Source organism: Balaenoptera acutorostrata, chromosome 17 (assembly GCF_949987535.1).
Source record: "Balaenoptera acutorostrata chromosome 17, mBalAcu1.1, whole genome shotgun sequence".
Taxonomy (NCBI): domain Eukaryota; kingdom Metazoa; phylum Chordata; class Mammalia; order Artiodactyla; family Balaenopteridae; genus Balaenoptera; species Balaenoptera acutorostrata.
In genome coordinates this window covers 30,331,185-30,354,483 of record NC_080080.1, presented here as the reverse complement: position 1 = coordinate 30,354,483, position 23,299 = coordinate 30,331,185, and the positions used below count along the sequence as shown (strand labels likewise).

Below are 23,299 nucleotides of genomic sequence, written 5' to 3'. Positions count from 1 at the left end.
AATGTGAGAGACAATCTTATCTAGACCCACAACTACAGGGATGGGCATACGTAAACTCTTTCAGATAAATACCTTTCTATTCTCTTCTTGAAGGTGTCCATAACTAGACATGCACAATCCTTCCTGGCAACTCACTCCAGCCTTTGATCCCTGGACACTCCATCTAAAGTCGCTTTCCCCTTCCTTCAATAACTCTGTCACCTGTTATATTTTGTCCCTAGAACTTGTTATGACTTGAAATTGTGTTATATTTATTGTTTACTTTTTGCTGATGGTCTTCCTCAATAGATGCAAGCTGTATTCTGTCTTGCTCATTTTTCTCATAGTTGTTGACTCTTAACAGTTACTCATTAAAAATATGTTAAGTTGGTAGAAGGAAGTTAAGAAGTTAGGATGTTAGGAAAGAAGGAAGAAAGGTCAAAATGTTCTACCTTATGTCTAGCTGAAATACCTTCTGCTTTCAATTAAGCCTATCTCCTGTTTTTCAGTCTTTGACAGATAAGGGTAATAATGATACCACATTCTCCAACAAAAATCCCTCCATGTACTTGAAGAAAACTATTTAGGACAGTTAAGCAGGCAATAAATCTTACTTTATCCTTAATTCCTTTTAGAAGAAACAATGGAAAATATATAAATAAACAAGATAAAACAAAGCTTTAATTGATGATGACAGAGAACTAAGAATTATTAGTTTCAAGGAGTATGAAATCTCTCTGCTTAAAAGAGACTATTTTAAAAAAAGAGAGGAAAAATAATCAGACAGAAAATGGTTCTAAGGGGAACTATGACAGAGAATAAATAGTGGTGGTGGGGGAGTAGCTAAGTAGGACATAAATTCCAGATAATACTCAAGTTACCTGGACTGTCATTGACATTCATCCTTATGTTCTCCAGTTCTTAGCTATCTAAATTCCACATATTAGTTTTGCAGAGTGAATAGATTTGCAAGACCTGGATTCTTTCAAAAGGATATTTGATAGGGTAATGGCGTTTATTACAAAAACACATTTACTTAGACTATTCCCGCCCAAGCAATAAGTGGAAATTTTTTCTCCCCAACATATGTGTTTATTGGTGGCTAAGAAGCAGGTCCAAGAATGATTATGGATGAAAGAACATGACAAAGTTCAATCATTGGAAGCAGAAATAAAATCACAAACCTGAGCAATGAAGTTTTCTCACCAACAACCAAGAGATGCAGTTTCCTCTTTGCTTTGCTCTATATTTTCATTATTATGACAGGAATATGAGCAGATTGGAACACTATTCTAAGTAAACATTTGAAAGATTTTACTGTTGGTCTTTCATGTGTTGTATTTATTTGGTAAGAAAAATTATCTGTAAAAACAGACATGGAGAAAATGAAGTGTACTTCTATATTAAAATAGGCAGAAAACTGGACAATCAAAGTCCTTCTGTCCTTATATAAAGTTGCTGACAGTTTCATTTATGGGATCATGGAGGTAATGAAAAGAAATATTTTCTTTCAGGAAAAAAGTTCAAAACCTAACCTGTGGGCACCATGTAAAAAAATATGCTAAATTATAACAACTGTTTGGGGGGAGGGGGCCATACAATTGCATATAGAAGGCTTTTTAACTATGGGATGAGGTTGAATGTGATGCCAAAATGGCATGTTTAAAGCTTAAGGAGAAGGATATGACAGAGGCACAATCATAACAGTCTGGCTTTGGTAATACTAGGGCTGGTTTCACTCTGAAAAGATGTTACTATAAGTGGAGTGGATGGGAATCAATATGGAATGTGATTTACTAGTGGTAGTAATGGAGGGACTGGGAATGGGGATGAAGGTGGAAAGATTTCTCCAAAACTTTCCCTCTATACTCTTCCACGCTCTGTTAATTGGTAAGAAAAATGTCAACCTTATGATTCATTTCATTGGTTTCAAAATTTGAAAGTGACTTCAAGGGTTCCAAGATGGTTATTCATTCACTCATGCACCACATATTTTATTGAGTTCCTATGTGCCACAATCTACTGAGCTAGATGTTAAGGATAAAAGGGTGAACATCTACTTAATTTTGTTTTCCTTGTGTACAAAATGGAGATTTGAGTTTTTCTCCCTTCTTATCTCACAGAGTTGGTTTGGAATTCAAGGAAGATAGTATAACATATTCAGTAACAGGTAATAATATGTAATAATAATGATAGTACTATCATATTTGGAGAAGTAAAATTTTAGATTTAAAGAGTTTTTTCCTTATTAGCATGAAAACATGTTCTGTTGTAGGGTAACACAGAGAGAGAATTAGAACAGTTGAAGGTGGGAATGATTACTATTCCATTAAGAGAGGGAAATAACACTAAAACTGTAAGAAGACAAACACTGGAAAAAAAGTTTCCTTTACAATTTTATTTGGTGCCAACTCCTTTTTTGCCTGTAACATTTTTGAGCTACATCATTTGCCATCAGGTTTTAGTTCAGTGTTTCTTAGACTTCAATCAGTCATTTATCAACTTACTCACAGTTTTTGCCATGCCCATTTACAACTTTTCTTAATATTTAATAAATATTTTTCTTTAAATCAATGATTTGTTAAATATCAAATATTTGTGAATCCTTTTTAAAATGCAGTTTATGTCATTCCTTTAAAGAGGAAATCAGTACCACTTACTATAATAAAAGTAGACATAACACTCAATAAAATTAAAACAAAATCATTTTATTTAATTCTAGGTAGGTGCCATTGCCTAACCAAGGCCCTTCAGCTGAGGCTGAAGAGTTTGTTCTTTCTTTGCTAAGAAAGGTAATTATTGAGTAAGTGATAAAGAAGTATTATAGATAAGCTAGTACTAAATTGAGAATTCCTCTTTGACACAATCAGAAGCCTAGAAAAGTATTTAAAAAGTGCAAAAGGATTAACTTTCTTACTCAGTGATACAATATTATTTAATGGTATCTGGTATCTCCTATACCAGCTCGAACATCTTGCAGAGGTCAATACCTTATAATGTAAAGCCCTGGTATAGCTACTCTGAATTGTATAACTTTATATCTAGCTACACCTCTTTATTCTTCTTACTCCGTTTCAATAGAATGGTCAATGAACTCTATTACACAGTTGTAAAGCATTTTGTAAGAAATTTTGGCTTTTTGTTTTTTCTGTATGCTGAATCCTCAAATTGTTGTTCATTCCACTATGGGTATCATTAGGAGTATTTAGAAGGTAGAACAACTGGGACTTTAAGAGGTTCAAGAATTTACTCAGAACCAAGCTTAGCACACCCCCACCATAAATGCTGGGGGAGGAGGCAAACTTCTAAATACGCTAGCAATGTCTTGCACAAGAACATATGGTAAATTAGTGGGCAGAACAAAATGATCTCTAGGGACTTGCTCTTTAGTTTCCTGACCAGAAGATCATAGTCTTTTCTCATAGATAAGAAACCTCAAGCCTCAAACCAATGAGACATAACTCAGAGAAAGGCCCCGTAGGACTTACCTCCTGTTAGCATGAGGGCACATTTGCACATGCAGTTGTCATTATCAGCATCTTTAGTGCTGAAATCAGCACCGTGTAAGATGAGGCTGCTCTGTTTTCCTGCTGTCCCAGTGTGACCCTTTAAATACAACCTGAAGTTAAAAAAAAAAAAAAGATAAGCCATTCAACAGAGTAACAGAACCCAGAAGACTGGTTTGCTGAATGTTTGCCTTGTTCATCATTTTCTCCCTTCTCTGAATTCAGCCCTTCCAACAAACTGCTATAAGACCAAAGCTCCCTGAACAGAAAGAAAGAGAGAGAAGGGGTTGGGGAGAGAAGAGAAGGAAGGAAAGAAGGAATGAAGGACTCCAAATTACAGATAGGTAAAATTCTCTGTGGCTTGTGTGCTTGATGTTTATTTTACTATGCATACTTAAACTCATATGGTTTTCTGATAATGTAGGATCCACAAAGGGAAAATGGGTTTATTTTATTACTACAAGTATTGATCTCTAAACAAAAAATGCCCTGTAGAGTGTCACTAGAGCATATGTCACTGTGTTAATACTGAATATTGATGATGTGCTAAAGGAGGACTTACTCTGTGCCAAGCATTCTGCTAAATGCTTTCCGGCTGTTATTTAATTTAATTTTTATATTAAATCTGTGATTCAGGTATCAATATCAAAATTTTGCATACCAAGGCTCAGAGAGGCTAAATAAGCTGGAATTTCACTATGGTTGACTTTAAAATCCAAGCTCTTATTAATCATTATGTATTCACTGAACAAATATTTCTTGAGCACATACTATATACCAGAAATTGTTCTAAGCACTTAAGATATATCAGCAAAGAAAACAGACAGAAAGCCATGCCCTCGAGGGACCTACATTCTGGTGGTATTCCTAAAACTAAGTTCAAAACCCCAACTGTTTAACCTCAAATATGGCATTCTTCAAAGACCCTGCTTTACTCTCTAGAAACATTTCTTATTTAAAATTTACATTAACCTAGATCAGGGACTCTCCAACAGTTGCCCATATATCAAATCATCTGGTCATTTGTGAAAAAGACCTATTCACTAGGCTGACGAATTTGTATTTTCAACTAGCACCTCAGATTACTCCTTGCAGACTATCCAAGGAGAACATTTTGAAGAATATTGGTCCAGAATTCAAAAACTGGTGAACAAACCACAATAGTTGCCTAATGTAGTTCCCTAACATCTGCTCATTCCCTATGGATCCCATATGCTGCTTTCATATCCATTTGGGCACTTTGAACAAATGCAAACTTGCTCAGGTCCTTCACTGGCTTGTCAGGCCTCAGAACAGGTAAACTAAGATTGTCAGTAGCCTCAGTTTGATATTCAAAGTCTTCTCTAACTGAGACCTACCCCTCTCTCTAACTCCACCTAAAACTCCTCGGTTCTCCTTCATCAAAATTATCTAGCAATATTCCCTTCAAATCCATGTGTGTTACCACTTCTGTGCCTGAGTCTCATTTATGAATCCTATCCACCATATAGACAATGGGTGATTAAATCTCTGTATGACTGAGACACTACTAGGACCTAGGCCAGCTCTGAACAAAATTCTACATTACTATTAAACAGAAATAATAAAGATCAATTAATATTTTAAGATATATATATACATATTTTCCATATGTATATATTTGACTTGTGTTTGCACCTAAGTATATGTATATGTCTCATTATTATTTTGTGAGGTTGATAATGTTTTTAGCAAATAACAGTACTGTTGTATAATTGTGCCAAAATATTTTACACATATTCTGCAGAGATTTTTTAGCCAGAGCAAAATATACAATTAAACCCTACTCAAGTTTTATTGGTTTCAATAATTAATAGAATTTGTAGTTAACAGAAGGCTGAAGGAAGCTTCTAATGAATTATCAAATACAAGCTTATATTTTAAAACTCTGAGAGTCAGGCTAAAAGTCACTGGTGATGCAAAACTGTAGAATTTCGAACTGGGAATTCACATTTTACATTGTAGGTAGCCCATGTGGAGGTGGGTTTCACCAGGGCAAAGTAAGGTGAGAGGTTACCAAAGGGAGCCCTAGGACATGTTACCTGGGTGAATTCACCACCTTCTAGATCTGGTCTGCAGTTTTAATTTGATAACTTTCTCAGCCTCTCAGAGACAGACATACACTTGCAAAACTAAGGGGGACTTATGTCAGGTCTCCAGTTACAGTCAAAATAAAGGGCCCAGTCTCATGGTTTCCTTAGAGGGAGTTTCACATAGAAAGCCAAATTATAATCAGAAAGTTGCTTGTTTGGTGAACACAGAATCAGAGTCTGGGGGAAGATGAATGATTTCAAAATTAAGTACCTATGACTCTGCTGGCCTGAAATCTCCCTCTCCACTGGGAGTGGGTAAGTTTAGCCCACAGGCACTTGTGCATAAGGGATGCTAATTCCAACTCTGATTCTTGGATTCTCTATAAATTGTGATGACTTTCCTTCTTATTGACTTAAGGAAAGTCAATACCATTTTCCCTGCAGTAGCTTTAAGCTCACTAATGGGGATAGACTTTCCAGGACACAGTGATTTTCTACACTGTCTTTTGCAGGTAATTTAGCACAAATGTTGAGTTGATATTAACTGAGTGACTGCTATGTGCTGAATATAGTGTATACTTTTATATAGGGTTATAATTCAAGCTTCATAATTTACAATGGTTTCTTTGTGTTACCAAGGCAACAGGAATGCACAATTATAAATTTAAGAAGTAGAGAAAACCAAAAAGAAAATAAAAAGTAACCCAAATCTCATCTCCAAATATAACTACTCTTGACATTATGGTTTATATACACTTAGTCTTTTCCTTGTTTTTTTTCCTCTTCAAATAGAAAATATTATTTATATTTAAGTATACATGTAATACCTGATCATATTCTATAAACATTTTGAACAGTGCCAGTAAAGTTTCTGCCCACAGGCCCATCTCATTTACCACTCTAGAAGTAATCACTTATGTCAATTTTGTAACCTTTAAAACAGTTTCTTCTCATGTATAAACACAAATGAAAATGGAATCATACTTCACATGCTTTTTAATAATAAGTTTTTCATATATGATTTTATGACTATGTTTCCATGTCATTACATATTCTTCTCCAACATAATTTGCCAGCTATTGTATGACTATACCATCAACTGCCACAAGTTTAAGGGTGCCTTTACATATCTCTAAATATGTATGCAAGTATGTACGTTAGGATTAGAATAAATTGTGGAATAAACATCTATAATGTTTTGTCCTGACCTTCACCAGTATGGAACTCATCAATGATATATGTTAGGATCTGTGAATAAAAGGAGACATTTTTCCAGATCCACTTAATCAAGACTTGAAGGTCAGTCGTCTAGTCCTGGCAGCTCTTCTCTGTATTATTAAAAAAGTCTTACAACTGGTCTCAATGTCTTGAGCCTAGCTCCTTCCACTTCCCCCTAAAATCCATTCTCCATGTGGCTCATTCAAAACATGCCTCTCATCGTCATTACTTTGCTCTGGTTAAAAGCCCGCAGTTGTTCTCCCAGCACATGAAGGATACAGTCCAAGTTCCTTATTGTGGTTTATGAGGACTCTGAAGATCTAGCCCTTGTCTACTTCCTCCCACACCAACCCCACACCTCCCATCTCTTACTTCCTGCACACATACATAATGATCCAGGCTTACCAAAAACTTGTTCCCTCAAAGCATCACATTCTCATTTCTCTGTCCTCTTTCCCTGGAAAGCCCTTCCCTGGAAGGCCTTTCTAACTGCTGAATTCCTACTCATCCTTAAGATTCATTTCAAGTATGATCTCAAAGAAAATCAGATGGATACCTTTATGATGAAACTTATTGTGCTTTATTTTAGTTGTCTTTTTATTGTCTTCTCTCATAATAAACTGTGAGCTCCTTGAGGCATGAGCTGTGTCTTACTCAACTCTGAATCACCGGAATCTAGAACAAACAGCGTCTAATACTGAGGAAAGGCTCAACATTCACTGAAGAAAGAAATTATGGATGTGAACTATTGACGGGTATAATCAATTTTCAGTAGCCTGAAGGTAGCAAGTAAAATCAGACCCAAATATCAATAACCCTAATAACCAAAATATACCCGGGCCATATTTTCAGAAGGATAGCTTTTGCATCTCATTTAGCTGGTACTCAACATCCCATTTCCTTGTCAACCAACTGAAATAATTAAAAAATACACAGACACATACACCCTTCTTGATCTTTCCAGTTCTGTTTTTGTTCTCATTTTCTCAGAGACCCCAGGATATGAAAACATGTCTGATACATTACACAGGTAGAATAAATGAAGAAAACTTATGTCTTAATTCTTTATTAGTTCTTATGTTTTATTGAATGACTTATTTGTATTGTGTGCATACCCAACTGATATCACAGAACAAGTTCAAAATGAAAACATGCTTATGGTAAATTCTTCAGCTAAAATTATTTTGGAAAAAAGAAAAGTCAAATAATGTGTAAAATATTTCCTTAAGGGCCTGCCCAGATTAGGGATCTTGAAAACAAGAAGTAGAAGCATAGAAGAGTCCCAAGATAGTGCAATGTAAATACTAGAGCATATTGGTTGCAATGATATAAAAGTAGACGTGAAGGGTGGGCAAAATGGGTGTGGGTGGTCAAAAGGTACAAACTTCCGGTTACAAAATAAATCAATCCTGGGAATGCAATGTACAACAGGGTGATTATAGTTAATAATACTGTATTGTGTATTGGTAAGTTGCTAGGAGAATAGATCTGAAAAGTTTCATCTCAAGAGGAAAAATTTAACTATGTGTGGTGATGGATGCTAACTAGACTTATTGTGGTGATTATTTTGCATATACATATGTGCATATATTAAATCATTATGCTGTACACCTGAAACTAATATAATGTTATCTGTCAATTATATCTCAGTAAAAAAAAAGTAGAAGAGACCAGTATTTTGAGGAACAGAGGATTTTTTCACCATACAAGACGGAGTAGAACATGTAATTTACATACAGTAGTATTCATCCCTTCTATGTTTATATCCTTAACATGTTGCAGGGAGCTGCTTATGCTCTTCTAAGGAAGAGTTGTTCTCTTCCACTGGGAAATAGAGATGGCATTTCTTAAAAATAATTTTTCTCAACACTAGTCTAAGAAATTTACAAATGAGCCCAACTATGCTTCTGTAGAATCCCACAAGGATTCTGGGAGTAACAGTGTAGTCAAGGATAGGTCCTCTGCACAGTTAAGGGGCTCATTCTTTCTTACCTAGCACAGAATAGCAATTATTGACCCAAAGCCAACAACTGTAGCTGGTTATCTGATAGGGACAGACTAAGAGCTGGCCGTTCACTAATGCCAAGTAGTTTTTCTAATTAGATAAGAAAACTTATTTGAATTGAGGCTCAAACAGAATATTTATGTGGTTCTTTTTATTAATGGTTCTGGTTAATTTCTAAAATATGTATAATTAACTATCCATGACTTTCTCTATTCTGATAATGGAACATCACTTTACAAAAGAAAAGTCAATACACAGAAGGGGCAAAGTCAGCTTTGCATATGACTATGGTGAAAACGACTTAAAGTGTGGGTCACTGGAGAGAATGCTTCCCCCAAAACAACACCATGAGAATCTTGGACATTTATTTCTTATGTTCAGCCAGTGTAGATGTGGCTTACATGAAGGATGATGTGTTGGGAGATAAAAACCAAATGTTATTCCAGAGCAAAGTATCTGGCTTAGGAACAAAAATATGAAGGATGCCAAAACAACAACAACAACCAACCCCAAAATAACAACAGCACAGAAACTCCAAAAAATACCATTAACTGTGACCAAAAAGGCAGCCACAAAATAGAATCATGGCATTTATCCTTTTCAACCCATTTTTCCTAATCAAGGGGGAAAAAAAATTATGAGTACCAATTGGTCAGTGACTGTAAAGAATGTCAGCGTTTTTATTTTTTCAATTAGCATCTGAAGGGACAATGAAACACATGCATAACGAAATTGGTCATGATTTTCTAGTCATTCTTGATGAAAATATAGTTACTCCTTTTCTTTCACTTACAGAAATTTCAGTAACTAGAAAGACTAAATCATATTTCTTAATGAATGTAGGACAATAGTTCATTCTATTATGGAAGAGTAGGTTTCAAAATATACCTCTGTATCATACAAGTGATTCTATAACTTTATTTTCTTTAAAATAGGCAGCCCAGGGCTTCCCTGGTGGCGCAGTGGTTGAGAATCTGCCTGCCAATGCAGGGGACATGGGTTCGATCCCTGGTCCGGGAAGATCCCACATGCCGCGGAGCAACTAGGCCCGTGAGCCACAATTGCTGAGCCTGCGTGTCTGGAGCCTGTGCTCCGCAACAAGAGAGGCCGCGATAGTGAGAGGTCCGCGCACCGCGATGAAGAGTGGCCCCCGCTTGCCGCAACTAGAGAAAGCCCTCACACAGAAACGAAGACCCAACACAGCCATAAATAAATAAATAAATATACCAGGGAAATTGTTGCAAAAAAAAAAATAAAAAAATACGCAGCCCAATCCCACGCATCTAGTTTCTCACTAATTTTGTCTACTTAAGAGATTGCTATACTTCTCACATTTTTACATCTTCACTGTGTTCGGGGTGGGGGCGGGGGGAGTCTCTTTCATTATCCAAGGCAGTGGGAGTTGTATGTATGACAAATTGAAGTTTGGCCTCAGCTCTTTTAAACAGTAGACAGACTCTTAGATATCTGAACTTTAAGGTCTCACATACTGACAAGCTGAGCAGATTTTTATTTTGGCTCTGAGCTCTCTCCCTGCCACCATATGGAACTAGTTTGTCTTTTTCACAATCACTTGAAGAAAATGCAAAATAACCCCCATGATTCTCTTTCAGAGCCTGGTAGCAATGACTCAATCTGATGGAGTTTCCCAACACTGTTATGTCTTCTGGTTGCTGCTCCAGGGCGGTCTCTGCTGTAACCACCCTCCCTGCCCTGCCCCCACCCTACTAAAAGGGCTGGGCACCAGCAAAGAGTGATATCACAGCATGTCTTTTAGCACTGAGTTTAAATGATATAGGTGACATCTTTTGCTGAACGTAAAGACAATATTTCTCTTGTCAATCTATATATAGAGAAAACAGTGTTTGCCTTACTGTAGACTTCTAGCAAGATTAGGCATTTGTTTTGCTGTTATGAAGAGGTCATAGGGAGGTATACAAATAATTAGTATTGTAGGAAAAAGGGCAAGGGAAAAATTCAGGAGATGCTAAACTGCTCAGAACGTTTAGTGGAAAAGATTAGTTTGGGAGGCTGTGGAAGACATGGACTTTAGGGGAGGGATGAGGAGGATATTTCCAATAAAAGGGCTGTGAAATTCACAGCACAATTAAATTGAGGTTATCTAAGATCAAAAAAGATAAGAAATAAAGGAGATTCATGAGTCATTTGAATGTGTTGGGAACGTCAAGTGAAAAGGCAGACAATGAACTTATTTAGATACTAAGCATTTAAGGTAGATTTTTATTCCTTTTTTTTCTATTAGTATTTGAAGCTGGAAATTATTTGTTTTCATAAAATGTCCTTTTTGTTAAGTATAGAGTTCTACAGTGGGAATTACTAAGGCTGGAAGCCTTGAGATAAAGGCAAGAATATAAATTTTATCTTAGCACAAGGGAAGACAAACTCTATATTAGCCTTTCCTGATATAGTAAAATTATCCCTAGTTAAATAATGTTTTCTAATTGTTTTCAAAATAACATCTTCAAGATAAACATTTTATTCTCTTTAATTCAGGACTGTGCAAGTGTATCCTGGGCTTATAAATGACCAGAACTTTACTGAACTGATCCCTTTCTCCCAAGTCCAAAATCAACAATCTTTCAAGACAAAATATTATGTGGGAAGCCTTTTCTCTTCTTTCTTCTATAAATTTTTATTGCACAGATAAATTGCTTCTCTTGTGGCATACCTCATTTTGCCTATCGTAGTATTTCTCTTTATAAATGTGCCTTTTCTTCCTCATCAGACTATAAGCGTTTGATGAGAAGTCTTCATCTCTTAGCCATCTTTGTAAACTCCATATATAATATACATGACAGGCATTAAACAAATATTTATTGAGTCAGTTATGAACTAAGAGTTCAAATTGTTTAGAATTTAAGTTTTACTCATCTCAAGAGATTCTTTATATGTAGTAACATTTTAACTCCAATAATACAATTATGTTTTACAATTCAAGTCCCATGGGCATTTTTTTCCTGATTTGAAATTTGTCCAGTGTTAATGACCTAATGGTCTGCTCAAGTCATACAGTGGGACACTTTTAATAAGGATGGAATGAGTTTGTGGTTGCCACCAGACATTTGAAGAAATAGCTCATGGAGTAATCTATTAAAGCAAATATGAGAAATGAGACCATCAAGTTTGACAAAGGGATCTATTGCGTTGGCCAAAGTGACTTCAGTTTTTAAGTAAAAATAAAAGACACATTTTTCATTTTCACCAAGAACTTTATTGAACAACGTATTCACCCTTTTGTTCCACTACCTTCTGCCAGTTTTCAGGCAACTTCATAATTCCATCTTCCCAAAACTTTTTATCTTTTTGAGCAAAGAACTGTTCCAGGTGCCTTTTACAGTCTTCCAGGGAATTGAAATTTTTTCCCTTAAGAGAATTTTTTAAAGACCGAAATAAATGGAAATCCGAAGGTGCAATGTCTGGTGAATATGGCGGAGGATTCAGAACTTCCCAGCCAAGTTGTAACAGTTTTTGCCTGGTCATCAAAGAAATACGCGGTCTTGTGTTATCCTGATGGAAGATTATGAGTTTTCTGTTGACTAATTCCTGATGCTTTTCGTTGAGTGCTGCTTTCAGTTGGTCTAACTGGGAGCAGTACTTGTTGGAATTAATTGTTTGGTTTTCTGGAAGGAGTTCATAATAGAGGACTCCCTTCCAATCCCACCATATACACAATATCACCTTGTTTGGATGAAAACCGGCCTTTGGTGTGGTTGGTGTTGGTTCATTTCGCTTGCCCCACGATCTCTTCCATTCCACATTATTGTACAGTATCCACTTTTCATCACTCATCACAATTTGTTTTAAAAACGGAGTGTTTTTGTTATCTTTAAGTAGAGAATCGCACGCAGAAATATGGTCAAGAAGGTTTTTTTCGCTTAACTTATGTGGAACACAAACAGCAAAGTGATTAACATAACCAAGCTGGTGCAAATGATTTTCAACGCTTGATTTGGATATTTTGAGGATGTCGGCTATCTCCCGCATGGTATAACATTGATTGTTCTCAATTAATGTCTCGATTTGTTCGCTGTCAACTTCAACTGGTCTACCCGACTGTGGAGCATCGTCCGGCAAGAAATCTCCAGCACAAAACTTTGCAAACCACTTTTGACATGTTCAGTCAGTCATAGCACCTTCTTCATACATTGCACAATCTATTTTTGCGTTTCGGTCCCATTTTTACCTTTCTTGAAATAATAAAGCATAATAGGCCAAAAATGTTGCATTTTTTCATCTTCAATATTAAAATGGCTACACAAAAATTCAGTTTTGATAAGCCTTTTTTAAAATGCATGCTGATATGACAGCTGTCACATACAATCTAACAAAATTGTTTCAAATGAAGTCAAAGACAACTAAGTGCTACTAGAGCCATGTTACGGAAAAATACGAACAAACCTTTTGACCAACCCAATATATCAATACATGAGTCCATTCTATTGCATAATTCCCTCCAGAAACAGGGCATTCATTTTAAAGACCTGTTTCAAAGCCTCCATCTTCTTTGTTAGAGGATAGAGGGCTTGTTTTCCAATGCTGAATCTTAGGACTGTGATCTCTGTTGGAGGAGGCTGTATTAAATTATTAAATCTGTCATTACATGCCACACTATTTTTTGTATGTTGGAGATATATTCTGTTACTCCATTGTCCATAGGTGAACGGATTACGTACTTATTTGCAATAGCCTTTCAATGAGTATGTAAGAAAATGATAGGAAAATATATGAAGCAAAGTTGGTGCACCTATAAAAAAAGAGTGAACATATGCCAACGACAAGAGAGTTGTATGACAATGATCTACATTCATAGTTATGAATCTGTAAGTAGAAGGAAAAGCTCAAAAAAAGTTTCAAAAGAAAAGAGGATGTAAGTAGGAAGATTAAAAGATATAATAACATACTGTTTGACTAATTAAGAATTAAGGACGTGATAGAGATTGAGAGATACTTAAAGAGACATAAAGATCAAGAAGTTATAGGGGGGGCTTCCCTGGTGGCGCAGTGGTTGAGAATCTGCCTGCTAATGCAGGGGACACGGGTTCGAGCCCTGGTCTGGGAAGATCCCACATGCCGCGGAGCAACTAGGCCCGTGAGCCACAACTACTGAGCCTGCGTGTCTGGAGCCTGTGCTCCGCAACAAGAGAGGCCGCGATAGTGAGAGGCCTGCACCCCGCGATGAAGAGTGGCCCCCGCTTGCCACAACTAGAGAAAGCCCTCGCACAGAAACGAAGACCCAACACAGCCAAAAATAAATAAATAAATAAATAAATTTTTAAAAAAAGAAGAAGATATAGGTGGTTTGGTACAAAGTAAGTATGAATGAAGAAAATAACTGACAATAAAGTCATCAACCAAAATTTTCATTCTTTTATCTCCCCACTCCCTACAAAAAATATATATATATATAAAACATTAACTTCTAAAGAGTAGGACTGTGTCATTGTATTTGCATATGTGTGTCTATAGAACTCAAGAGATAGTACAACAAAACAGAGTTTGGAGCTTAATTGTCTGGGTTTAGAGCGTAGCTCTTATCCTTTCTGATCCTCAGTTGCCTCATCTGTAAAATGACTCTAATAATAGTAACGTCCTTCTAATATTGTTGTGATAACTAAATGAAGTAATACATATAAAAGCCTTGAAAAGACTGTCACATGTAGAGTACTTATGAATATTAATAAAAAATTAAACAAAGAAACCAAACTTCCCTAACCAATAACTATAAACTACACAGAAGCACGGTAAACATGAGTTATATGAATAAGTCTAAATTAAACAAGCAAAATGTGTACGACATTGATAGACATACATAGGCATACTGAGAGTGATGAAAACAGTGAGATAGACATGGAGCTAATTAAGACATGTATGTAGGCAATAAGCTGGAGAAATTCAAGTTGAAAAAGACCAATTTTCTCAAATCCATAGGCCCTGTTTCCTTTGAAAGTTTTCCTCATTTTTATATGGAGCAAGCAGAATACTATGCACAAAGAACAAGAAACCAGAGTCCCTTTGCTGACTGACTACCTAATTTAAGGTCTACATTATTTTGAACCCAGATGCCTAAATAACAATCCTTTAATTCAAATGTTTATTCTTTAATAAAGTAAAATTCCAATCTTTTGAGCATCCGAAGTTTTTCTTGCCATATAATAGGGTGCTTTATTGGCTGAATCCAGCACATGTATTTTTTTTTTTAATATCTTTATTGGAGTATAATTGCTTTACAATGTTGTGTTAGTTTCTGTTGTACAACAAAGTGAATCAGCTATAAGGATACATATATCCCCATATCCCCTCCCTCTTGAGCCTCCCTCCCATTCTCCCTATCCCACCCCTCTAGGTGGTCACAAAGCATCAAGCCGATCTCCCTGTGCTATGCAGCAGCTTCCCACTAGCCACCCATTTTACATTTGGTATATATGTCAATGTTACTCTCTCACTTCATCCCAGCTTCCCCTTCCCCCACTGTGTCCTCAAGTCTGTTCTCTATGTCTGCGTCTTTATTCCTGCCCTGCCACTAGGTTCATCAGTACTGTTTTTTTTTAGATTCCATATATGCAGTACGTGTATTTTTTTTCCCCTTTCTTTACTCATAATTGGTACTTGGAAAAATCCCTTAAAAGATCACCCATTCCAACCTATCCTTTAATTCGCATCTTTACTTCCTGAAAGCTTCCTTTATGACGCTGTCTTCCTTAATTGGCATCATTTGTTCTCAAATGGAATTGAATCATTGGGGAATCACCAGAATTTGTGTAGTGTATTAATCTAACCATTATTTAAGAAGGAGTACCTTATTTGCTTCTTAAGCTTCGGAAGCCCTGAGGTAGATATGTAATTTGATAGACATCTTTGAACATGTTTCGTGGAAGATGTGCAAGTGTGAAAAATGCCTGAGATAGCAAGGGTCATGGGAATCTGTGTTGTGATTAAGAAAGATACATTTTCAGAGTTATAGAAAACCTCAGCCCCAAATAATAAGAAACTTCAGAGAATCCAGTTTCACTTATTCCCTGATTCTATTATGATTGTTTTATATAGTATTAGCTTTCATTATACATGTTTAAATTTTACACAAATTTTTCATCTAAGTTTTGACAATATATTTTAATGTCCCTTCCTTGACTTACAAATATTAATATAATGTAGAACTTTGATGAAAATGAGTTTATCAACCACCCAGGTATTCTCAAACTCTTGACACACAATACATTGTTAACAGCGACTCGTTTCAAAACCCCAGTAAAATACAGTTCTCAGTTTTTCTCAGTGACATGATGATTGCATTTGTTCAAAATTCATGATAAATTCTTCCTCCATAAAAACAAAATAGTAAACTCACACTCTGTTGTCTCTGAGTGCTTTTGCACAGTGCTGAAAGAGTACACTCTACTCTGTACGTTAAAAAAAAAAAAAAAAAACGATTTTCATGAAAGCTGTCACAATGAAACCATACTTCTCAAAGTTCAGAAATATACACCGTAGTGATTCTCTGTTTTCAGTTCTAAATAAAAATAACGTTCTTCTAGTATTCCTCCCTTTTCTAAGGATACGTTAAAAAAATGAGTGCCAAATGAATTACATGGCACTAAGACCCCTGTAAAGAACACACAGTCCCTTAAACTTATTTCAATTCCCTTGGCGTCATGTGTGGCTGATAGCATCAGTTCCGAGTGAGTGGCTCACTGACCAGACCGCTTCTGGTGCCTAAAGGACCAGGCTGACAGCCATCTCAGAGAGTTTATGGGTTTGCTTTTTTACTAAAAATTAAGTCAGGACCTTGTAAAACTTATGATTGAAACTGGTAATTTTTTTTTTTTAATGTAAACAAGTTCAAGGGAGGTAGATTTGTTCTCATTTTTATTTCTGTTTAAAAAGCAGCAAGAAACTTTCTTTCCAGTATCCCCTAGGGGAAGATAGAGGAAGAGGAAAGGGTGAGTAGAAGGCTGAAAACCATTGAGAGACACTGTTTGAGGTTTTTTGCAAAGAGGAAATACTTTCTCTTGGTGCACTTGGACAATGTGTTGCTATAAGTTCTGCAAATAAGGCTCCAGCATGTATAAACAGATTCTTCTGTTGACCAAAATCGTCAGTGTACTTATTTCTCTCCACAATTAATGTAAGATACAGTCCAAACTCCTTATCATGTAATATGGCCTTCGTTTTCTGTAGCACAGCGAACCTCTACATACAAGATACTTGCTTTTGTCTAACTAAGGCAGGCTCTCTCCCACTTCTGGGTCTTCGTCCACATTGCTCATTCTGGCTGGAATCTCAAGACTTCCCTCCTACCACCATCCTCCATATATGCCTCAAGAGAACTTACTCATACTTCACAAATAACCAAGAATTTCCTCCACGAAGGCTTCCCTGGTCCCCTTCAGTCTCCTCCAATGTACGCCAATCCATCCTCAACCCCAGCCAAATTCACCGCTTTCTTTAGTGCCCAACTATAGCCTAATTCCAAGAGTTCTTATTGCGGAGCTGAATCATACATAAATGTGAGCAAAATTTTGTGCTTGTTCATTTATTCTGGGGAGAAGATGTGTAGCTCCAGCAAATTTTTGAAAAGGTCTATGATTCCTTGATCAAAAACCAAAACAGTACAAAACAAAAAACCAAACAGGCATGTTAAAACATACTGCAGCTGAAACTTTTATTTTAAGCCAACTATCCCTCCCATGTTTTCTTCCTTCTCTTCAACTATCAGCTCCACAAGACCAGCAAGGATTATGTGTCCTTTTAGTGTCATTAAAGTGTTATTTCTGCATCAGCATCACCTGGGTGTACTTGGTAGGCTTGAGATACCTAGGTTCTATCCCAGGATCAGAATCTCTGGATGTGAGATTCAAAAATCTACACTTTAGACAAACATCTTAGTTGACTTTATGCACACTCAAGTTTGGAAATAATTGAGTAGTACCAGGCAAATAATAGCAACATGATAAATATTTGGTGGCTGGCTGGCTGGATAAATGAGTGAATGCAGACTCTGATTTCAAAAGAATTGTAGCAACTTTTAAGAGAGTAATTTTAGTGAAGTTATGTAAATTAAAGCAAAACCATATCCAGTTAAGAGAGAAATAAAATAATTATGAATATTGGACAAGAACATATTTAATAATTATTATTTATTAACAAGCCAAGGAAATACTGACTTAATGTCTTTAATTATCAGCATATGTTCTAGGTTAGGTGATGTTAAAGAAGCATACAATATTCAGATGTAATTATTCTGCTAATAAAGAATACTAGGTGTACTTTAAAAATCAGATTATAAATAGGTACAAACTATTCATTTGATCTTTAACACATCTGCTATTTTTAAAGCATAGTTCATTAAAATAATTATTTTATAACAATGTTGTGACCTCCAGTTGTTTATATAATGACTTCTGATCTTCAGATCTGGAAAATTCTCTCTAGAATTGATCATAAGCACATGTGAGGGAAAAGAAGTGTTTTTCATTTGCAGCCTAAAACTGAACAAGACTAAAATTATTCTTTATCCAGGTGTTTAGTTGAGCTTCTAATTGAGGCAGGTAATAAAATAGCACTTTTGATTCTTTCAATAGAGAATGAGCAGACCAGCATAAGCACTGGCATTTGTAATGTTAGTACCAAAAGAGACATATCAAAGCACTTTGCAAATATTTGGCATGGAGTAAATGCTCAATTGATATTAGTTAAAGTTGATTGTTATGATGATACTATCAGCACAGAATTTATAGTTGAGCATTTAATGTTGATATTTGTTGATACTTGTCATAATTATTTTAAATGGTTTTATAACTGCTTCTGGTTGAAATGAGTAAAGGCTCTCGAAAAGAAATAAATCATCTAGACAGAAAAAGCACTGTATTAGTTACAGGGTAGTCAATATTTTATATTGTCATTTTCATCATTTAAAAATTTTTTACTCAAAAAATATAATTAACTAAATCTCATAGTTTCTGACAAGCTCTCAGTTATTTACCTGTGAGTTCTAAAATAAATCAAAGTTTACTGTCACCAAGTGGCAGCTATCAAAATTGTAGGCAGAGTACCTAGTCCTTGTAACCCACAAACTACTTACTGGTGACAGCAACACAGCATCCTTTTCCAGGATTAACTGGCCTAGGGAATAAGGTATGCTGTGTGTTTATTTTATTTCATTTGCTTGGCAGGATGCAAGAAAGAAATTCTTGCCTAACTTTTACAGGTAAAAAATAAATAAATAAACAGAAGAGCCTGCAGTTGAATAGATCAGGGATATGAATCTCATCCAAGCAACAATCCAAGAAACTAAAGGACATAGCACTTTATTAAAAACCTTACATGGAAACTGTCATATGCTTCCATTCTATACCATAAACCTCTGAGGGCAGGAAATTGACTTGATCTCTGAATTTCTACCATCTATATCCATAATTGCCATATAGTAATCAGTTGTGTTTGTTGAATGCACAAAAGATATCTTTGTTGATGTGTCTTTCATATATTTATTAGAAAGTGCTTCCTTTCCAGACATACGCCAAGCATTGTGGAGAGAGAGGTCCGTGCCCTCCTAGAGGTGGCAGTTTAATAAGAAAGAATAGCCCATTACAACCCCGTGTGATAAGGACTTTGATAACGGTAGGCACAGAGCACAGGGAGAGCACATAGAAGGGGCTCCTTACCCAATCTAAAAAGCAGAGCTCTACAGTCTGAGCTAAGACTTAAAGGATAAAGAAAATCAAGTCAGGAAAGAGGTTAAGCTCTTGAAGGATAAGGGTTGAGTTTTGTGGATTTGTCTCACCCACATGTCTTGCACATTGTTGCTGCTCATATTTATTGAACAGAGTAATAAAAACATTGAGTGAAAAAAAATTGATTGGGATGTGAGAAAAGACTATGCAGATGGGCTGCCCTTAGAGGCTGAGTCCTAAGTCTCTCACATATTACTAGTTGTCTGGCTCTCCTCTTCACTCTTAGCATCGTACTTCATCATTATCCCTTTATACTCTATGCTTAAACAAAACCTTACTACTTGCAGTTTGCCTAACAAGACATGCTGGGTCTCACTTACAAGCTTTCATATATGCTATTCACTCTTCTATCTCCAACTTGAACTATTTCTTCAGCTAATTCCAATTTGCCATTTTTATGTCAACTTAGGTTACCCCTTGGAGGCCTTCCCAAGCCCCTAAAATTGGTTAGGTCCCCCTATTCATGCCACACTTGTCTTTATCCCCAAACTCACTATGTTCATGGCATTGTAATTGCCTGTTTGTCTGTCTACTGTCTATCCCTTCCCCTAGCCCCATCACACACGAGTATAGACATGTGTGAACACACACGTACATGACTGTACTGAAATATCTCTGGATATTTTACCCTAGGATAGCACATAATAGAAAATAACAAATATTTTCTTCATTGAAGATACAGCCTTCATCTTTTCAGTGGTGGCCAACATTTAGGAGGACCCCCAGCAGTGAGATCACAGGACATCTCCCTAGATTATTTCCTGGAGCAGCATTAGCTGATTCTAGCGATTTCTGCCAATTTATAAGTTTCTAGGACAGCAGTTGTCTGAGTCCCAGAATTACTCATTCTGGAGCTGGAATCCTGGGAATCCTTAGACCTAGCAGCACCAAGGCATTTGTTTTTGTTGTCTTAGAAAAATTTAAGACTCTAGAGACTGACATTAATCTGCATTAAAGTCAAGAGATTTCCTGATCTTTATAAGGCCTGAAGAAGGTACAGAGTGACTTTGTTAAGACCATGCCTTCTTCCTCTTGAATATTTCATCTCAGTCAAGGAGTATAAAATACAAATTTTGTTGAATAAAACAATTCCTTCTCTGTTTTAGGAAGTATAACCACAACAAAAATCATAGTCTAAATAAAAGTAATACACCTCCCAAGTTGGAGAAATTATTTGAAAATACAAATAAAACTACTTAAAGCCTTAGGTTTGATATCTAGGCTAAAAATTCAAGAGGGTAGAAACTGCTAGGAGATTCCCTATATATATTTTTTTCCTACCTTGATCAGTCCAGAACTGCTGTAAGAAATAAATTTCCTCTTAGTATTTCAACACATCTGCTACTGGTTCCAGCCAGGACAATGCAGCCCAGAGGATCAGAGAAATGAAAAACATTTCACTAAAAGTGAAACAAGTTTTGCAATACCTACAAAAATGCAGGGCTTAAATTTACGTGGGAGGCTCAAGAGAATTCTTTTCAATCCACACTGATTTGTTTTGTCCTTGAAATATACACATGGCATGGGAATACTTTAATGATTGGAAAAAAAGGATTTTGGAATTAAAAAGACTTCATCCTTACCTCCTCATTTTACTTCTGAGGACCTGAAACTTGGAAAAGTGAAGTAACTTGTCCAAGGTCATTCAGAAAAGTAACTACAGATCCAAGTCTAGAGTTCATGAAACTTGGAAAAGTGAAGTAACTTGTCCAAGGTCATTCAGAAAAGTAACTACAGATCCAAGTCTAGAGTTCATGTCTCTTGATTCCCAATACTATATTTCACCCATTACATAAAACTGCTTCCCAATAAAGACCTTGGCCAAAAATAAACTTTGTGCAAAAAGATGTTTAATGGCCAAATTATTTTCAAGTTTTCTTTTTTTTTTTGTAATTTTGTTTAAACATCTTTTCCATCTCTTCATGTGGAATCTCTTCCAGAACAAGGCTTTAGCATTAGCCATAGTTCTACCCTGAAAGTATCACTCATCCCTAACAAATAAGGAGATAATAAAATGGGAAGAAAATCACCAAACTGTGCATTATAAATATTATGGTAAGATTATAATTATAATCTAAAATGTGCATTAAATAGTGAAACATTATTATTCAGTCTTCGCGAATACATATTTTCTCTTGGTTCTTTAAGCTTGTCATTATACTATCTGTGATAGAGGATTTATTAATCGAGTTAATATAAAAAGACAAAGGAATTAACTTTAGGGAACAAACTGTAACCAAGAATGGAAAAAATTAACACGTAAAGTCACTTGATAAAATCACATGCAAAATTTATCTCCAATTGGTAAATCGTTACTTTTTCAGATATGATAATATAATATAATGTACTCCACAAATGTCTGAGGCACTAGCAAGGGGGAGGCCAAAGGGATATTGTAGTAAGTCCCCACAACCACTTCAATCAACATAGATCAGCTTTATGTGTTTTATAACTTATGACATTTTGTAAGAATCTTCTTTGAGACTACATATTCCATTGTAAAAAATCCCACCAAACTTTAAGTGATTAAACTTAACCCGACCAATAATGGGACAAAATGACCTTTTGTGCCTTCGCATGTGATGAAATGGGAAGTACACAGTATTGTTTATTTAGCATTCTTGTCAAAAAGATTTAATTTGAATTTCATTAGGAAGAAATAATCAGATAAATTAATAAAGAGACATTTCTGAGGAAAACTGATCTGCATTAAAAAAAAATACTAATGGCGAGTGTGTGGTAGGTAACTGCTCTAAGTAAAAAGTGACTAAAGAGATCGCAGATGCAATGAGTGAGCCTGAGCTGGGTCCTGAATCCAAATAAGTAAATAGATAAGTGCCAATCAGTAAAAGACATTTTTGGGACAGTGGTTGGGGGGTTGGATTTCAATATAGAAACATACTAAATTTTTATTGAATAAATAATAAACTTCCTGGGTGTGATAAAAATTGAATTAAATAATAAAACCTATCTTTCACAGTCATATGGCACTTAAGTTTGTCCAATACAAAGTATGTTTGCATATTCTTTCTGATCGGATCCATATAACAAAATGGTGAGAACTACAGGACAGCGGACGTTATTCCCACTTAAAGATGAGAAAATTGAGATATAAAAGTATTAGGTGATTTGCCCAAGGTACTGCTAGATTGTGCTACTGTCAAGTTGGTTAATCTGAGAACTGTGCTTCTGACTCTCCTTCTTTGTACAGTTCCAAGTTAGAGTTGGCCCCAAGAGGACTCTGTATGAGATTTGGAAGGTGGAAGTAAAGCAGTGGTCCAACTCAGATTATCATTAGATACGGTGATGTTCAGGGTCAGAGGTGCCCAGCAGTTCTCAGCTTGTGCTCTCTTCCACTCTGCATCCAGCTTGCCTCCCCCATGCTGGCAATCTGTCCAGACTCAACACCAGATGCCTGATTGCACAACCCTAGGTAACGTAGCTACGGCTTTTCTTAGATCCCCCCTGCTGTGAGATCTAAGCTGGTAGCTGGATTTGGTAGTTGGACGTGCCTGGTTTCTCGAATTTTCCCGCTGGCTCCAGCTTGTCCACTACCACACTGGGGTTCATGTATATGTGTTAGTGACCCTTCCTCTGATTATCCACCTTCATCTTCCAGACCTTCACTTTCCCAGCTCACCTCACATTTGTGTAAGGTGGGATTTGTATAATAAATCCCTTATTTCTATAATACTCATCATGGCTTTGTTTCCGTAACTGAACATTGACTGATACAACCAAATTGGCTTTATGGATAGTGAAGCCAGACTTCACTATTTAATAGCTTCC

General features: G+C 36.2%; 1 protein-coding gene across 2 annotated transcripts in view; it reads right to left on the bottom strand.

Annotated features, from left to right (window-relative positions):
* The window catches only part of ANGPT1 (angiopoietin 1), a 270,839-nt gene that overhangs the window by 10,751 nt on the left and 236,789 nt on the right, over positions 1–23,299 (bottom strand). For both annotated transcript variants that reach the window (XM_007188771.2, XM_007188772.2), the window contains exon 8: positions 3,468–3,598. In XM_007188771.2, the coding sequence (XP_007188833.1) occupies positions 3,468–3,598 (131 nt within the window). The remainder of the gene's footprint in view (positions 1–3,467; positions 3,599–23,299) is intronic.